Raw genomic sequence first — 17,987 nt, forward strand, 5'->3', positions numbered from 1 at the left:
ATAGAACCCAGCTGGAATTCAAACCAGGGCCTTCATGCTTTGAGGCAAGACGGCTAACCACTACACCTCTGCGCATTTCAATCTGCTGTTTAAAAGGTTACTTGAACAAATGTTGCAGCAGTGACAGTTGTATAGATGCAGCAGCAGAAATGAAGGTATGCCTGCATAACATAGAAACGTCTCATCAGCTCAGAGGTGTGCTAGCCACAAGTGTTAGCTAACGGATAAATGGTACCTCAAGAAAAAGGCTCTTTGTAGTTTACCAGTGCTGTTAGCTACACAAAAATCCAAACATCTTAGATTTTTAACATCCTTTGATTCTGTTTGGTCCAGTTGGGGTAGCTTGATTGCATTTTTCAAATGGTTTAAACTTGTTTAAAGGACAACCCGCCCAGACTGAGCAATGGTTCTGGAAACAGTGAAGCTGCTCACAGAGAAGCACTAAAAAACCATGGGATTTATTTTACATCCCCCATTTATAATCCATGTTGTCACCAAGTGTTTGCTCGTTGCATTATTAACCACACCTCATCATGTCAGCCATAGAGGAGACTTAGCTTTAAGTGCAATTAAACATTTTTCTCTTAAAGCAAAGTCGAGGCCCGCGGGCCAAATGTGGCCCCCCATGTTACTTTATGTGGCCCGCGAGAGCATAAAAGTTTTTCATTTCTTAAAATAAAAAATTTAAAAATGCTGTGTATTTATTCATATCTACGGGGAATCAGACTTGAAATATCAGATGGGGCAACTACACATTAGTACTTAAACACTGTCCTTATAAACTAACCTGATAGAATCAAATTTAAAAGGATTTATAATAGAGTAACAAGCAAACATATGTTTTCTATCCAACTGTAATTGTCCCTTTAAAAAGTTAGACTAAATAAATAAATGAGTAATTTAACATTAAGGAGTAGTTACATTTATTGTTCATTACATTTAGTTACATGAATAAGTTATATCTGGCCCTTTGAGGACAGCCACTATGCTGATGTGGCCCTCAGTGAAAATGAGTTTGACACCCGTCTTAAAGGAATCCTGTTCAAACCATCTTTTGTTTCCTGATCCCAGTTTGATTTAAAAAAAAAAAAACAACTTCATCTAGAAGCTTGGTGTGCATTGCATAAAATATTTGAGCATGATTGTTTTTGTTGAACTCTGCACGTGAGATTGTGTAACGCTTCTGTCAAACGTGAATCTCAGCTGCTTCAGGCTAACTTTTCCTCATTTTTCAACTTCCAGATTTGCTGCTTAAAGGGCCAGAGGGGCTTGCCGGGCCAGCCCACGTTTGATGGGATCCACATTGTCAATCACTACACAGGCGGCGTGGACGACGCTTACCGGTCCTCTGACGAGGACGGCGCGGCGCCCCCACAGCAGAGGGGCCGCAGGCTCATCAGACTGCACCCCGCCCTGGGGGACTCGGACAGCGAGGAGGACGGGGAGACTCTGCGGCTCACCGTGCCGCAGAACAACCACAAGTCCACCACCGTGTGATCTGCCCCAGCTTGGCCAGACAGGGGGCGGTGTGGGGGGTTTCCAGCAGAAATTTCAAGCGAGATCTGAAGCGTAGCTCTGGATTTCAAGGAGGACATGTTCTACATCATGTGAATCCCAAATTCAGTTCTGTTTACCACCTTCCACCCTTTGGTATCTTGGAAAAAGATGGTGGTTCTGGATTCTTGGAGAAACCACGCAGAAAATATCAAAGACAGTGAAAAAATCCCCCCAAGCCTTACTTTTGGTACAACACAGAGAAATCTGTGCAATAAAACCTTTTTTACACACTTCATCTGATGGGTTTTTATATTTTATAGCATTTTATAAATGAGTATCACGCGTAAGATGCCGTTATATTGTCGCGTGTGTTTGTGATCTTAAAGCTGCTTCTGTGAGCCGGCGTGGACCGGAAGGTCGGCGCCGGCTCACACATTATATTTCTGCAAACATGTAAATATGTAAATGTGTTTATTTTTCTCACCCATATTCTGTCTGTACTTGAAAAAAAACCTGTATACACATTATATCCATGAAGGTATTGTAAAACTGAGAGAAAGGGATTATACGACAAGAGCTGCCAACAAAGCGTTGTTTTGTGAGTCGAGCGAGTTCCTGTCAGAGGTCCGTGTGTGTTCAGAGCAGGAAAGATGCAGATTTATGCTTCTCTGAAACATGACTTCATCGTCTTGATGAGAAGAGAGGAGAGTGTGGCTCACTTTGCTCCTGAGTCAAACGTGTTGTGTAGTTTGGGCACAAATGGATGATGGTCCTGCGGGACTTTAAACTGAGAGAAGAGGATTTGCCTCCCTAAAGATGCTGCAAGTTGCAAAAAGTCCTCTTCTGAGCGTCAGCCGCACTAAAAAGAGTCTGCAAAGCTTCTCGTGGATGTTTGCAGCAAACGGATTCTGGCTCGGACTGTTTGCACTTTTGTGCAGACAGAAACATGGCGACACCTTGTCTTTGTCTTGCACTCTGATGAAATCACGACATTTTTTTGTTCTCAATAAAACCTTTGCTAAAGCTTTGGCTCCTCTGCAGTCTCTTGCCATCGGGGTGTAATAAAAACCTTCCTTCCTTCTTGCAAAGGTTGAAGCGTTCAGGAAGTGTCTTCTCGCGGTTTCTAAACTCAGTGTCTAATCTCTTCATGCACTCAACCGCACATCAAAGCAGCTCCCTGCAGGCACCGACGATCACCCAGGTCTGTATTAGAACCAAATATGAGAAATCTGCTGTCGGATGTGATTTACAGTCCAAAATAAAAATGCAAATATTTATTCTTTTTTTTTTTTTTTTTTTTTTTTTTGTATTTTGGAGATGAGGCCTAGTAGTAGTTGATTGTGATTTCTAGTGTGAAGGTCAGCCGTTTTTTTTTTAATGCTTTTCTGAATTGCATAACATTTTAAAATGATCTATCATCGTTAGTCCAATGCTGCTGTGTGTGGATGGATCATGGGAAAGACATCCAGCTCTGTTTGTGGGGCCAGCTGGAGAAAAACGGTCATTTTCCTTCAGTTGGAGCTCAAACTGATGTGACGTCACGATTAGCATCCTAAACAGTATTCCACGGGCCTCTGTGCGGGAGGGGCCCGCGTGTCTGCCGGATATGAGTCTAATCGAGTCTGGACATGCGCCTTTTGATTTCCTGTCCCTCCTGATAACCGTGGAGGTTTCTCAAACTGCTCAGTTATGATATGGGGGTGAGGGGGGGCAAATTTGGGATAGAAGTTTGCAGATTTTTTTTTTTGTAATCAGAAGACCTCCGTGGTCATTTTTAAATGCGCAATGGACTTGCACATCTTTCAGCATTTGCGCACATCCGTCGTGAGCATCTGGATAAAAAAAGAAAAGAAAAAAAGCCCCCACCCCACCTCCAACCTCCTCTCTCGCTTTTTAACCAACACGTGTCATTAGAGGTTCTCTGCAAGAACCCCTGGGGTGTCCGTGTTTCCTTTCCACGCTGACACCCCCCCCCCCCCCCCCCTCCAAAGATTGAGCAAGGCACCGATAGAAGCCACATCTGCTGATTGCCACCGAACACGATCTGGGGAGGGGGGGGGGTACTTTATAACTTAAAAATAAAGCATCAGAACATTTTGGAACATGTCATGTTGGGGCTCAGGGATGGGGCCGTCCGAGACCGAGTCCCGCTCCCCCGCGCCTCCTGAATGAACACTGCAGGCGGGTCGGCTCTGTCCCGAACTGACACCTGTTCACGCGACACCTGGCAAGCAGGCAGGGGCTGCCCGGCCGCTGTGCGCATGCTCTGTAGGCAGGTTGGCGTCTCTTAAAGCGCTTGGGGAAGCCTCCTCTCCATCAGTGGAGGTCGGAGCTTGGAGCGGGGCGCAGCGGCCGGCTTTGAGGAAGTTTCCTGCCCACAGACATGCCGCGCTCTTTTTTGGTCAAGAGCAAGAAGGCGCACAGCTACCACCAGCCCCGCAACTGCGAGGATGACTACAGCAGGCTGGACTCCATTCTGGCGCAAATATGCGCAGGTATGCAGGAATTTCCTCTACATTTCTGCGATTGAAATCCCTATGTTTTTTAAAGTAAAACAACAATAATTTAAACTTTAAAGCAATTTTAGCAGATGATCATTTTGAATGATTCCATGATAATTTACACCTTAACTTAACTTGTAATACATATTATTATTGCCAAGTTGTTGTTTCTAAAAAACAATGAAACTTGATTTCATATGTAATATTTGCGCTGCTCCCCCTGAACCTTTTCCTCCTCGCTGCGTCCTCAGAGGCAGAGACTCTACCGGAGGAGGACGCCTGTGAGTCGGTGGATAGGTACGGCCTGTCCCCGGACTCCCACCGGAGCGAGCCCCCCAGGTTCTCCCCCACATCCCCGCTCAGCTGCGCCAACAGTTTGCTTCGCAGCTCCCCGGACTATGAGGACCTGTGGAGGCCTCCGTCCCCCTCTGCCTCGCCGGGTATTGACGCGCGCGCACGCACAAGCACACACAGAAAACATCAGGCTTTTAAACAGGAAGCCACACTAAGATGAAGCTTTGCGCAACTCTGATTAGAAAATCGTGATTTTACTTTTGTATATATATTTATATATTTTACTTACCAGTAAATACTTGGATTTTTACGCAGTTATCATTAAATAAAAGGTAATGAGGCTTCAAATAACTTCATTCCCCTCTCCTGATTTCAATTCAATTCAATTTTATTTGTATAGCCCAAATTCACAACAGCATTTGTCTCGATGGGCTTCGTATCGGTAATTGAAAAAGTGAAACATAAAATCAAAAGGATCATGAATACATAGAATTCAATAGGAAAATACTAAATTGAACTAGCAAACTGACTAAGCTAAACTGGCATCCCTGCCCTTAGACACCCCCTTCTACAGTGAAATGATCTTTTGTGGCTCCCTGCGCCCTGTGGGGCCCTGCAGAGTATTCAGGCATGGCGGAAGCGGTCATTAAACTTTCATCCGTTCCCCTCCAGCTGACTCGGACAAATCGCTGTCTCCGGTGGACGAGTCCCGGCCCTTCACCGTTCCCTTCCGCCCCTACGCCTGGAGCAGCTATCCGGGCCCCGCGCTGAGGCCCCTGATGCAGCAGAACCTTCATTCTAGCTTGGACCCGAACGGCGCCCCGTCGGCGTTGGCTCTATTTAGGGACGAATCGCATATGGCACTGTATGCAGAGCGCACTCTGAGAGAGGAGTCCTACTGCGACTACAGGAGGCACGCGGCTCTACTGTTACCTGCTGAGGCGGGCCTTCACCGTGACAAAGCCCAGCCGGACCTGCTGGGCCCCAACCTCCTCCTCAGCGGCGCCTATAAGTGTGTGAAGTGCAGTAAGGTGGGAATGCTGACCCCAGGGCACAATTTTTCAAAAAAAGAAAAGAAAAAAAAGAAAAGAAAAGAAAGAAAGAAACTCCACATAATCTAATTCCCCTCCCCATTACTTTAAAATCAGGTGTTTTCCACCCCACATGGTTTGGAAGTCCACGTCCGCAGATCCCACAGCGGCACTCGGCCTTTTGCGTGTGAAATGTGCGGCAAAACGTTCGGCCACGCAGTCAGCCTAGAGCAGCATAAAGCGGTGCACTCTCAGGTGAGCATGCAACTTTACGCAATTCACACCCTATTTTTCATATATATATTCTATGCGCGTGCGCACAGGAAAAACAATATTTTTCTCTTTTCAGGAGAGAAGTTTTGACTGCAAAATTTGCGGGAAAACCTTCAAGCGCTCCTCCACCCTCTCCACCCACCTGTTGATCCACTCGGACACGCGGCCGTACCCGTGTCAGTTCTGCGGCAAGCGGTTCCACCAGAAGTCTGACATGAAGAAACACACCTTTATCCACACAGGTGAAGCATCACGTGACGCAAAATACTTCTTTCTCATGTCATGATCTCCAACACCTATACATTTTGGCTTTCCAGGCGAGAAGCCGCACAAATGCCAGGTCTGTGGGAAAGCGTTCAGCCAGAGCTCCAACCTGATCACGCACAGCAGAAAACACACGGGATACAAGCCGTTCGGCTGCGACCTCTGCGGCAAAGGCTTTCAGAGGAAGGTGGACCTGAGGAGACATAAAGAGACGCAGCACGGACTGAAATAAACGAATCAATGACTTAGCGCACCTGTCCAACTTCAGACCATCCTGTTTTTAACCAAGGGGAATTTCAGGAGGCGTTTGGGATCAAGATCCACTTTGATCCAACTTTTACGCATCAGAAAGAACCCGCTCCAGAGCAAAAGACGGCGACTTCAAGCAGAAAAGAAGCACTGGCAGCCTGATTCTTCTTGTTGGACAGAGACACAAACCCAGGAGGATAAGCTTCAGCTGTACATCCGGAAAAAAGGAAATCTATTAACTGAAAAAACGAACAAAGGAGGATATGTGCGTTTCGAGGCGACACAGCAACATAGTGGCTTCTTCTCCGTTTTTGCACATTTTCCTGTCAGTTTGCAAAATAAATATATTTCATCTTGCGAACTCGGGATTTTGTCTCATTTTTATTACTATCGCAATTTGAATTTATTATTATATTATTATTATTATTATTATTATTATTATACGATTATGTGGGTGGGATCGAAAAGAAAATGTGCAAAGTGTGGGTTGTTCCACACACTTGCTGCCGTGATTGTGAACGCCCACACATGTTTGTTGTGACCACTGAAGCACCGTGTTTGGACCTTCAACAACCAGAGCTGATCCAATCGGTGGCCAACAACCTCATTTATTGTTGCGTTTTGGTGGAAAATCAACAGACAAAAGCGTGGAAACGGTTTCAGAGACGTTTTTCTCTGAGAAAAATAATTCAGTAAAAAGATCCCAGAGAAAATTAGTTCCGTTTTTTTTAAAACTTGAATTCAATTTGTGTTTTTAATTTTCGCCACACATAAAAGGAATTCACCACTTTATTGCAGCAGTCTCAATCCGATCGGGTGTCACCTCACTTGCAGCCCTGCGCACGCGCCATTAATCTGACTAAACCCTTTAAAAAGCGAGAATTCCTCCTCGGATTTATTTATTTTTTCTTCCTTAAAACATCTCCCCACTGCCGCAGGCGGGCCCATCAAATATGAATAGAATGCAGCCCGATCGATCCAAAAGCGCAGAATCACAACTTTGCAGTCTGACGCTCCAATCCGGACCCGCATCCTTCTCCAAACACGCACTGCGCACAAACGCGCACGGGGGAGAAAATATTCCACTTCCTCTAGACAAACATAGATGTGCAATTAGAAAGTCCAGGTCAGGCTTCTGTGGGTTTTACGTGATTCATTATTAATCTGAAGTGAAATATTAATAATAAAAGATAGATTTTAAAGACCCTTCTCTGGGTTTGATCTGGATTTTCGTGACATCAAAAATACCAACACACTGCGCTGAAACTTCTCAACAAAAGCCATTATGGTCACTTTTTGGGAAAACATCTGGTGATTTGCGCGTCAAACAGAGAAATAAAGAGGGCACAGGTGTGATTATTGCCCCTGGGGAAGATGGGTCTGTGTGTGTGTGTTTGGGGGTGGGGTCAGGTCTGCCTGTGTACTGTAATAATAGAGCAGTTTTAGCTCCCACGCGCCGCTCAGCAGATTCCGCGCAGGTCCGACCAGTTCCGAAATGCGCAAAAAGGTGACACGGATGCGGGATTTGCTAAGGTAAGCTCCAGAGAACAGGCACTGATTAACGGCCGCAAAGGGAGGTGACCTGCGTTTTGTTTATAGTTTTGGGCCAAGAAAGTTTCTGCACCATCCTGCCCCCCGTTTTTTCCCCACTGGCAGTTGACACCCAAGCAAGGGGAGAAGCTGGCTCTTTTGTTGCACGGGCTTATTCATTATTCAGTTCATCTGAAAAACAGACTGAAAACTAACCGTACAGCTGTCATGGAGCAACAAGACGTCCCCAGAAATTATTTATCGTGCTGGAGAAGAAAAGGCAGCAGGATGAGGGAAAAATAATAACAAGAGACACCAGCCAGGCAGCAAACAGGCTGAACACGCCAAGAGAGCCCACCCCCGTGGGACTGCTGCACAAGGAGGCTTCTCAGCTTCTGGTTGTTGCCACAAAGTTTTCTAAAATCACCTTCCATCGGTCTTATTTCTTGTGATGGCATCCTGCTCCTGGAAGGGGAAAAGTTCCTGCAGAAGTTTTGGGAAAGCCTCAGCTCCTGAGGTTGAGTCAAAAATGTACAAAAACACAAAATCCCTGCAACTTCCAACACAAGGAGGCAACAAACATCTCCTTTTCATTTCCACAAAACAGTGAAAACAGAAAGCGAATACTGTCTACTCCTATACGGAGGAAACCCAGTCAAATTTTATTTAGACCCCCTTCTCTGACTAAAGTAGCTCAAACTGCTTTACATAAAATTGGTTCTAATTAAAAAACCAAAAGCAAGACAAAAAAGAAAAAATTATAAAACACATGCAATTACTCCCAACAGACAATGTCACACAACACAATACAGCATAAAAGGAAACACTGATAAATTGTAAAATAGAAATCTGGGATTAAAGGGAGCAGAAAGGAACAAACATGTTTTTCCTCCAATTTTACATTCTAAGAACGCAAAAAAAGAGTGATAAAAATAAAAATAAAATACTGTATCCAAACATGGGTTTATGTCTTATTTCTAAATCTGGGAACTTGGAATTAAGAAAAGTGGTTCACTGATTTTATTATTTGGGGGCAATTCTTTCTTTAAATTTCTTCAAGGCGATTTGTGATTTGCTTTATTTAATAGATTGTTTTAGATTCTTCCATATCGTGACTTCTTGAACAGAAACACACACTTCTTTTATTTTTGTTCTAAAAATCTCACAGCCTTCATGAGTACTTTGTCTTTCTACAAACAGCTCCAAATGTGTTTGATTATTGAAAATAAAGGCCAATACTTCGAGCATCTGGTGTAAATTATTCTTTAAATGACCAAATTATAAAAAGAAAATGAACTTTTTCACGTCTGTGTAGATTTTCTATGTCAGGCCTAAAATGGCCTTCTGGATCACAATCTTCAGGGGAAAAAAATCTGCCATCACTGATAATATTAAAGAAAAAGGGTAAAAAGTTATACCTTTGTGTTTTTCCCTTTTTTTAAAAACTTGTGGTGACAAACATTTGTATTGTTTTTACAGTTGAATTGGTTAAAAAGAGATAATTTCACCATAAATGATCTGACTGTGCTGAAAATGAGTGAAAAGGCGTCCAAATCCTGACAGTGGTCCTAAACACGTCCAGTTTTCACATAAACATTCTGTCAGTGTTGCTTCATTAGATAGTTCACAGTTTTCTTTTTTTTTTTTTTAAATACGTTGAGAAAAACATTTTCATTTTGTTTTATTTCTAACGTTTATGAAGAATGTTTTGGTTCATTCCTGTAAAGAAATTTTCTATTGGAATAAAAAACAATCAACCATTTGTTCAGAAACCTGGAAAAACCAAAGCATCAGGTTAATGAACTGATTTTAAACCAATCATGGAAGGGACGGGGGACGGGGGGGGGGGGGGGGGGGCAGACGCATGAAAGCATTTTTTTTGGCTTGGCTGTTGTTTAATACCATCTCATGATATGACAACTACCCACAAAGATTGTGGTTTCAAATGGTAGCCGACATTTATTCCTGAATGCCTTGAAAGCTTTCCATTAGCTCTGCTGTGAGGGTCTGCAGCCCCGAACAGCATGAGTCCAGGGGGGAACGTGGGATGGAGGCTTTTGGGGAAGGGCTTGTCCATGAAGCTCTCTGCACATTTAAAAACATGTTTACCCGCTTCATTTAGCATTACATATCAGTGGACAGTTTAGATGTGAGCTGTCGCTCAGGAGGGGCAGAGCCCCCCTCCACCCTTTCAGCCTGCTCCTGATTTTGCATTCTGTCTGAGCATCAACTGCAAAGTTTGATCTCTTCATTCTTGCCCCCCACACTTTGCTGTTGTTCTGGCCTTGTCTTTCATCTGTGGCAGATATTTTACAAACTAGAGTGGGCAAAAGGATTACACCCCCTTTAATAAAAAAAAAGCCTATAACTCTCTAAAATACATAAAAGTCAACAAAATCAATTAAAAAATGACCCAGTTTAGGCATTCAGCTTTACCAGAATCAGTTTTTAAAACATTATAAAATGCAACCACAAGGGGGCGAAATCCAAGCTTTCTTGTGCATGTCCCAAGTCTGGGTAATTGCAGAGTCAGAAAGGTCATCTGCTTTGAAGACAAGTCAATCATATATGTGAACCATCGGACGCGATGATTCACAATGGCCATTCTTAGAGACCCACTCTGATAAATTTTTGCCTTTGGTGTTTTTAAATGTTCTTGTAGCATTTTTCCCTTGATGGACGACACGTATAAAGAAAGTTATGCTCATAACTGCTGAGTATTACTTATTTCTGTGTAAACAGATGGATGTCGGGAAATGGGAGTGGGCTCACTCCACGCCAAAGGTCCCTCCCATGATTTAGAGTCGAATCTCTAACAAACTTTTGCAGCTCTGCAGAAAATATGTCAGAGGAAGCAACAGGTTTTTATATTTGGCTAAAAAATAGCATAAATATCATTACAAGACCACTGGGAATGCTTTTAAAATAGAGGAAGCTGCTGAAAGAACTTGGCTCAAACAGTGCAGGAAGGTATTTTGACACTTTTTCCTTGGAGTTCACCTTTATGTCTTTACAAATTGTTCTAAGCTCTTTGGTTACCATTTCTGTCTCTTTCCTTTGTCATCAGTTTTCCTCTTGCAGTCACATCCAGGGAGGTTGACTACATGCATGTGGATCCGAAACAACTGAGTAATCAGTCGTACATTTTCATTTTTTCCTTTAAACAATTCTTTCAATAATTTTCTTGCTAACCTCCTGAATTAGATCCTGGCCTTCTGCTGTCCATCTTCAGTGTAGGCCACGTTTAAAGCCACATATTACTATAAATGTCTGCTTTTTTAAATTAAAATTTTATTTATTTTTTCTTGTTTGATTTCATCTCAACCACCATTGTGGATTTTTTGTGGTTAACAAAAGAGGGGGTCTCCAAAAAAGTGTCCTCCTGTGTAAATATAATTGTTTGCCTTGTTGACGTTTTTTTTTAACAAGGAACAAAGATAAAAATAATTGAGAAACCATATGAGATTTAGAAGCAACTGTAATAAATCAGGTGAACCCGAAAACATTTTTGTTTTTCCTTGACCAGGGCGCATGTGCGAACAAACCAAGTGGGTGTTTGCTGAGTGGACGTTCATTAAAAACAGTTTTTGGAGCTTTCAGACTTTTTCCCACCAAAACGTTGCAGCGGGAACTCCGCCACACTTAATTCCATCACCACGAACTTTTCTGTCGCCAGTCTGAAGTCAATTGTGACGCAAAAAAGGTTGTGAATAATAGGTAGATACGCACACGTTTCCACCCGTGCGCAAAACAGTTCGAGCGCATTGCGGAGAGCGTCCTCTGCTTTTTGTCCTGCGAACTTTTAGACTAATCAGTTTTAGATGATGGAACCAATAAAAAAATAAAAATAAATCACGGAGTTAGAGGTCATTTTCAATGTAGACAGAAAAAAATAAACATTTTTCCTTAACCCTTGTGCTATCCTAGGCACTTTATCATTGAGAGTTGGGTCATCTAGACCCACTAGACAGTGCTCTGAACCTTTTTTCTTCAATGATTTGTGATCTTCACTGGTGTCCATGGATTACATGAAATCTTTCCACCTTTTTCCACCTTTGTCATGGTAGGGAGAACACGTCAATGTAAGGGTGGGGTCACTTAATATAGCACAAGGGTTACAAACTGTATGAAACAAAACACCACATCTATGTGCACTTAAGCTTCTTTTGGGATTAAAAAATGACTTGTCACCTGATCTGGAAATCACAGCACATCTGTTTTTTCTACCTTGCTTTTTCTCAAAACTCACACATTTTGCTTCACTTTGTTCACAGAAGCCACACAGATGTACCTTCAGATGTCCAAACATGTGGTCACCTATAGATAAAAGTGCTGCTGTTATTGAGGTAAACTGTAATTCATTCTGTGATTTATTTGTTTCTGAACATATTTGGTTCATCACAAAGGCTGAGTTTGTGCTGCTGCAACCAAAATATGTATCAAACATATTTTTTATTGTCATTAAGAAATGTAAATTTTACATTTAAGAGTTTATGTGTTGTGCCTTGAGACAACTGCAGATGTGGACAGGCCCTTTACGAAGAAACTGAATTTAAAAAGAAAAAGTGCTGCAGAGAGCCCATCTTAAACAAAAAAACAAAAAAAAAAACACTCTAAGAAAACAAGATGGACAAAAAAACCCAAAAAGGATCAACTTTAGAGCCAAAAAAACGGTCCTAAAATGGATTTAGTTTGTAAACATAATTTTTTGGCCCATGAAGCATACATTTGTTCTCCCTTTCTTTGCAAATACATGTAAAAAATACTTTAGTTTATGAGAAAGCACTAAATAATAAATAACAGTAGAATGGTGTTCATTGCTGTGGTGATGCTAAAATGCTAGTGAAGACAGAACGTTTGCTCCAATCTGGCACATTGGAATGGTTCAGTCCATGATGACAACACACAAAAGCTTTCTCTCTCAGTTTTGGCTATGCAAACAGAAAATGATTTGCAGCACACCATGTTACTCTGTGAAACACTCGTCCTCATAAGCAGGCCTGATTGTAGCTATGAATCGTTCTGAAAAATTCATAAGATCCATTTCCATCCGAACAGTGACGAGAGCAAACAGCCATGTGGATCCATAAGAGCAGCCCGCAGCTGGAGGAAGCAGTACAAAACGACAAAGATTTATTCTCAGCCACGATCAAATATTTATGCTGAGGCATTCAAGTAAAGTTACTTTTTGTGTTCTGATTTAATGAATGATTTGAGCTGCAGCAGAGCTGGGAGGCACAGATGTTGGGTTTGCTGAAGCCTGCACTAATGCCCATTCAGGGGTCTTTGTGGTCATGTGTCAGACTGGAGCGGGATCAGCGCTGCCGATCAGAGCACAGAGGACGGCAAAAGCAGTCTAGACGAGAAGGAAGAGGAACATGGCTGAAGGTCAAAAACCTGCAAGAAAAAAATAAATAAATAAAACCAAGAACCCATCATCTGCATCTCCTTTAATCAGGTACGGGTCGCCTTTAGAGGGAAAAGGAGTTTTCCAAAAAGCCTGTCTTTGAAGAGACTGATCGAAGGAAACAGATCCTGGCAGGCCGACGACTCTCCCATTCTCCCTCTGGCATCCTCTGAAACATTAATGACCTCCAGCTAAATCTGATCTGCCCTCCTTTGCTCACGATTTTTATCTTTGCGCTGAACTCTGTCTCAGTCACGCCTGATTCATCACAGCTGAGCTAAAGCCCAATTAAAAAAAAAAAGTCTGAAAATTAAGTAAAACAAAAGACTTCAGTACGCTTCAGAGAGGTTTAAAGTCAGAGAGCGCTCTGGATCAGATGACCTAAAAGGAAGCAGCGAGTGGGCAGAAAGTGCCAGGAGACATCAGAGGCAGGTGACACATACATTCTAACACTTGAGCGAACACTTAAATTGATAAAAGGAGTTTGGGGGGGCGGGGAAGCTAAAAGCTTCCATCACTTTCAACAAGACATTGGTACCCAAAACACAGTGTGTCAGTATCTTTAAACACCGGTGAGAGGAAGGATGACAGAATCATTCTGACAGCCATTTCACATGTAACATCTCCCATTCATCCACCTTGGGGAGTTTCTGGGCAGTTTTCCCATGCTGCCGGGGGAACCAGGCCCTGTGTGTTATGGTCGAGTGCACTGAGCTGGGCTTATGAGCCAGAACATGCATGGCGTATTGATCCAATCCTGACAGGGTGTCAGTCTCCCAGAGATACGGCCGGCAAGAAGCAGTTATCTGTGTCCGTTAAGGTGTCCGCAGCACCCGTATTGATTTGGGAACGACTCGACACCGGGAACTGTCATCAAATTTTCAATTTTACAAAGGCCAGCGCAGACGGCGATGAAGTCTGCATGCGAGTATGGATTTGTTGACACTGCGTCGCTCAATACCAGACAGATGCAGCTCTGCACAGACAGGAGCATCCGCCTGGGTCTTTGTCTCACCCGGGGAGCTTTCAACTGGCAGTACACGGGTACAAAAAGCAGCTTTACACCATGTTAATAGATGTGAAAAAAGACTGGCCTACAGTGCTGCTGCAGCGTGTGTAGGGGGCTTGAACAGATGTTCGCCGCAGACACACAGACACAGCAGCAGCAGCAGCAGCAGCCGCCCCTCCCTGTCATTGTTTGCTACACGAACAAAGCTTTACAAAAAGGGGGTCAAGGTCAAGATTTTCCCTGGTGAGACCACCGTCTCCATTAGCTCTTAGCTCGCCGGCGTCTCCTTTACCCCTTCATGAAAACCTTCAGGAATCCACTTCCAGACCCGTTTACTGCAGAGGGAAAGAGGCCGAATGAGAAATAAACATCAGTTGTCACAAAAACAAAGATGACCTCCATTATTTTGACTGCGTTTCTGATGTTGGATGACCCTCCTTACAGGGAAATCTAAGAACATTTTTTACTGTAATTGTAACAAGGAATCGACTTAATCAATGAATCCATTTATAATTCTAACAATCCAAACAGATCGACCTGTCTGAGGCAAGTTGTTTATCGAATTGACCCATACCCTCATAAAATTGTTTCAAAAAGAAATAAACCGATGATAATCAATAGTGGAAAATACTATTAGGATTGAGGCCTGGAAGATTTATTTTATAAAGGAAAAATGACCAAGTGCATCACAACACACATGTGACACAGCAAAAAATGATCAATCCATCATTCCAGTCTAATGTGTGCAAAGACATGTGACCATAGTCAGGTAGAATGTTCTAATAATGTTCCCTTTGGATTATTCTAATGATGAAAAAAAAACAACAGAAAAACAGTGGGCTGAATTTCATGAAACTAAAATGCTAAGAGGTTTAACATTCAGTCTTGTTAACTTGTTTGTTTGTCCACATATTTAGTTCATATTTGATGATCTTGAAAGAAATCTGGAAAACTTCATCTGCACTGTTCAGTACCAGGTATTTATCTCTGGCTAAAGATGTCCTGGAATGTTTTCTGTCAGTTAAATCGGTGCGTTCAAAATGAACCAATATCGACTCTGAATCGTGTTGTCAACTACAAATCATGATATGAATTAAGTCGTTAAAATGAATCGTAATATCCCTAATATTTAGGTTTGTGCTTTTACAGCCTCCTTTTGAGCTTTTTTTTAAAATTTGTTTTAAAATATGTTTGCAATGCCACCTAATAAAGAACATTAAAGCAAAAATAAATACATCCATAAGGGAGGTTTATCAAAATGTAAATGCAGTTTTATCATTTTCAGACCTAAAACTATTTCTTTCATCCTCACATACATGTACATTTTATATAAAAAACAAAACAAAAGGTAAAGTCAAAAACCCATTAGCCAGATGTATGACAGTTGTTCTCCGTATTTGACCCATCCCCTGGGGGAGCGGTGAGCTGAAGACAGCCGTACTCGGGAACCCCTTTGGTGGTTTAACCTCCTCATCCAATACTGCTGAGTGTCAAAAGGGAGGCATTGGCTCCCATTTTTAGAGTTTTTGCTGTGCTTTCTCAGCTACTGCTGTCAGATGGATTGAAACAATCTTTCTCCTTTTGGTTTTTTTTTCTGCTCCATGCTCTGTTTTGCATCATCAGGACCTTTGTTCTCATCTGAAATCTTCCTTCTAAAAGTGACTCTTTCAGACACAAGCTGAGAGAAAACATTGAGAGGGAGTCCAAATCTACAAGTACAAACAGTTGAAGCAGCAATCACTAAAGCAAATCTGAACCGCACCAGCATTTCTGAAAATCAAATTCCACTTTGAGGCACAGAAAGCCGCAGCGTTCCTCAGCAGGACCTGGGGGAGAGGCCGCTTTCCTGACGAGCACAGCGGGATCCCAGAGCGCCGCCGAGCCGGCAGCAGCCTGACATCTCCCAGGGAAGCCAACTGGAAAAATGTTCACTTAAAGCCTCTTACTTTCTAACCGGCCACCAAGGAAATATCAAATGGAAGAGGAAAATGGAGACTTTAGTTCACTATGGCATGTGCTCCACAAATGTCCCAGTCAAAACCCTCTCAGATGTTGTTGTAGAAGGATAAATATTTTAGAAAAATCTAAGATCTGAGATTTCATAAGCTAGTCGCTTTCCAACACATTTTGGAGCAGATTTACCAGACCAAATATATTTATTAGACACATCAACAGGATGATGTATTCCAGGTCTCATGTAGGACATTTGGAATGCTTTATGGCTATAATTTTAACAAGATAATGACATGTATTTTATTTAAACTGCGTTTAAAATATATCAAGATGCCAAAAATTGTCAGATCACTGTTTATTAAAGCCATTGTAAGATCTAAAGAGAATGCTGAGAGGGTTCTGGTTATTTCTTTTAGTTCTTCGAATGAAGAAAACGTTCTACTTCTCAATACTTTATAAATAATTCCAATGTTTGCAATTTTTGGTTATGAAATGCTCTTCCAAAGCTGCATCCTCTTTTTATATATTGGCTCAGCTTTAATTTAAAGTCCTGACCAGACAAGTGGCGCCCTCTCTAGTTGGAAAGTGAGCGCTGCCTTCACTATGACGTTGCTGTAAGTCAAGTTAGCAGCCTACAACAGAGTATAGTTGGAAGTACAAATACCAAATGCTTATATTAAATTGTTGTAATGATCCTTATTGTTTCCACATTTTAATCATTTACAGCATTTTCTACACTTAAAAATAGTTAATTGATTAAAAATGAACTAAATTTTGGGTCAATTTCATCACAATTCTACTGGAATACAAGACGACATACATAAGTCATTTAATTTAGTATTAATGAAAGAAATTTCCAAATCAAACCCAAAAATTAATCTACTTTTGCACTTCCTAAAAGCATGAAGCAGCGTCAAAACCAAACCTCACCAGCCAGCAATTAAGACAATGAAATCAGGGCCTCACAGTGAGCGAGGGATCCGTCTGCGTCTTTGTTTGCTTTGAGGCTTTTGTCCGAAGCTTCTGTCACCACAAGGTAATACGGAGAGCAGAGCGGCAGATGTCAGCTAAATCCAGACGTTCAAACACGCATTCTCTTTGAAAATCAGGACTTGAGCTGCTCCTCTGATAAAGCTGTCAGGAGGACAGAGACCCTCTGATGGTCTCCATTATCAATCACACAGAAACACTGAGGGATCCGGGACTCTGAAGTCCTTGAGAACATGTAATTAACTATGTAATACCTCATCCAAGATATCATAGATGTACAGATATTCTAAATATATATGTTATATGTATCGATATAGCTTAAAAACATGTTTTATTTAATATATATAAACTACGGTCTTTTTTCCCTTAAAACAAGGAATATTAGCAGTGATTTTTTGAACATTGATTATATAAAAAGTAATAATAAAAATGCTATGTTTTTTGCTTTTACAAATCAATTATTGCAAATTTGTTAAAAAGTTAATGAACACCAGAGCAGCACAATTTGACATTGGAGAGACCGGTTGTTTTCACACAGTTCAATATCAAGAGGCACCACAGGATGGTCATGTTTCCTGTGCTCGCGAGCATTGCTTGGTTGTAGTTTTAATAAAGAAGAGTGAATTTACAGCCGGCGTATTCTCTGATTTTCACAGAAAAGTCTGAAGTTCTAGACATGTGTTGAAGATGCATTTGCAATTTATTTATGTAATATATTTTTTAATTCCTTTCTCTCAGTCACAAATATTCGACCAGATATTTGCAGGGTTTTATTTTTGTATTTAAAATTCACAATGTTTAAATTTAGAAATCATCATCATCATCGATTTTGCTACAGAAAACGGGGAGTTGACTTATTTAACAATGTTTTTTTCTTCTATTCTCTTCTCAGTCACAAAACAGAGACCGTAGATTCACTGGAAATACAAGACAGCAGCAGGGGTGTCCAAAACTTTTACTAAGAGGGCCAAATTTGGTATGGTGAATAT

General features: G+C 41.8%; 2 protein-coding genes across 7 annotated transcripts in view; both read left to right on the forward strand.

The window, feature by feature from the left end:
- evi5 (ecotropic viral integration site 5) overlaps positions 1-2,521 on the forward strand; it is a 35,883-nt gene extending 33,362 nt beyond the window's left edge. For all 6 annotated transcript variants that reach the window (XM_023954446.1, XM_023954449.1, XM_023954444.1 and 3 more), the window contains one exon: positions 1,243-2,521. In XM_023954446.1, the coding sequence (XP_023810214.1) occupies positions 1,243-1,497 (255 nt within the window). In that variant the 3' untranslated portion in view covers positions 1,498-2,521. The remainder of the gene's footprint in view (positions 1-1,242) is intronic.
- A 1,067-nt stretch (positions 2,522-3,588) lies between these two features.
- gfi1 (growth factor independent 1 transcriptional repressor) lies at positions 3,589-6,470 on the forward strand. The gene is made up of 6 exons (XM_023954452.1): positions 3,589-3,992; positions 4,250-4,438; positions 4,965-5,323; positions 5,441-5,578; positions 5,673-5,838; positions 5,914-6,470. Exons 1-6 carry the CDS (start codon positions 3,881-3,883, stop codon positions 6,090-6,092), a joined length of 1,143 nt encoding a protein of 380 aa, XP_023810220.1. The 5' UTR covers positions 3,589-3,880; the 3' UTR covers positions 6,093-6,470.
- The last annotated feature ends 11,517 nt before the right edge of the window (positions 6,471-17,987 follow it).

The sequence above is a fragment of the Oryzias latipes genome, chromosome 4 (genome assembly GCF_002234675.1).
Source record: "Oryzias latipes chromosome 4, ASM223467v1".
Classification (NCBI taxonomy): Eukaryota; Metazoa; Chordata; class Actinopteri; order Beloniformes; family Adrianichthyidae; genus Oryzias; species Oryzias latipes.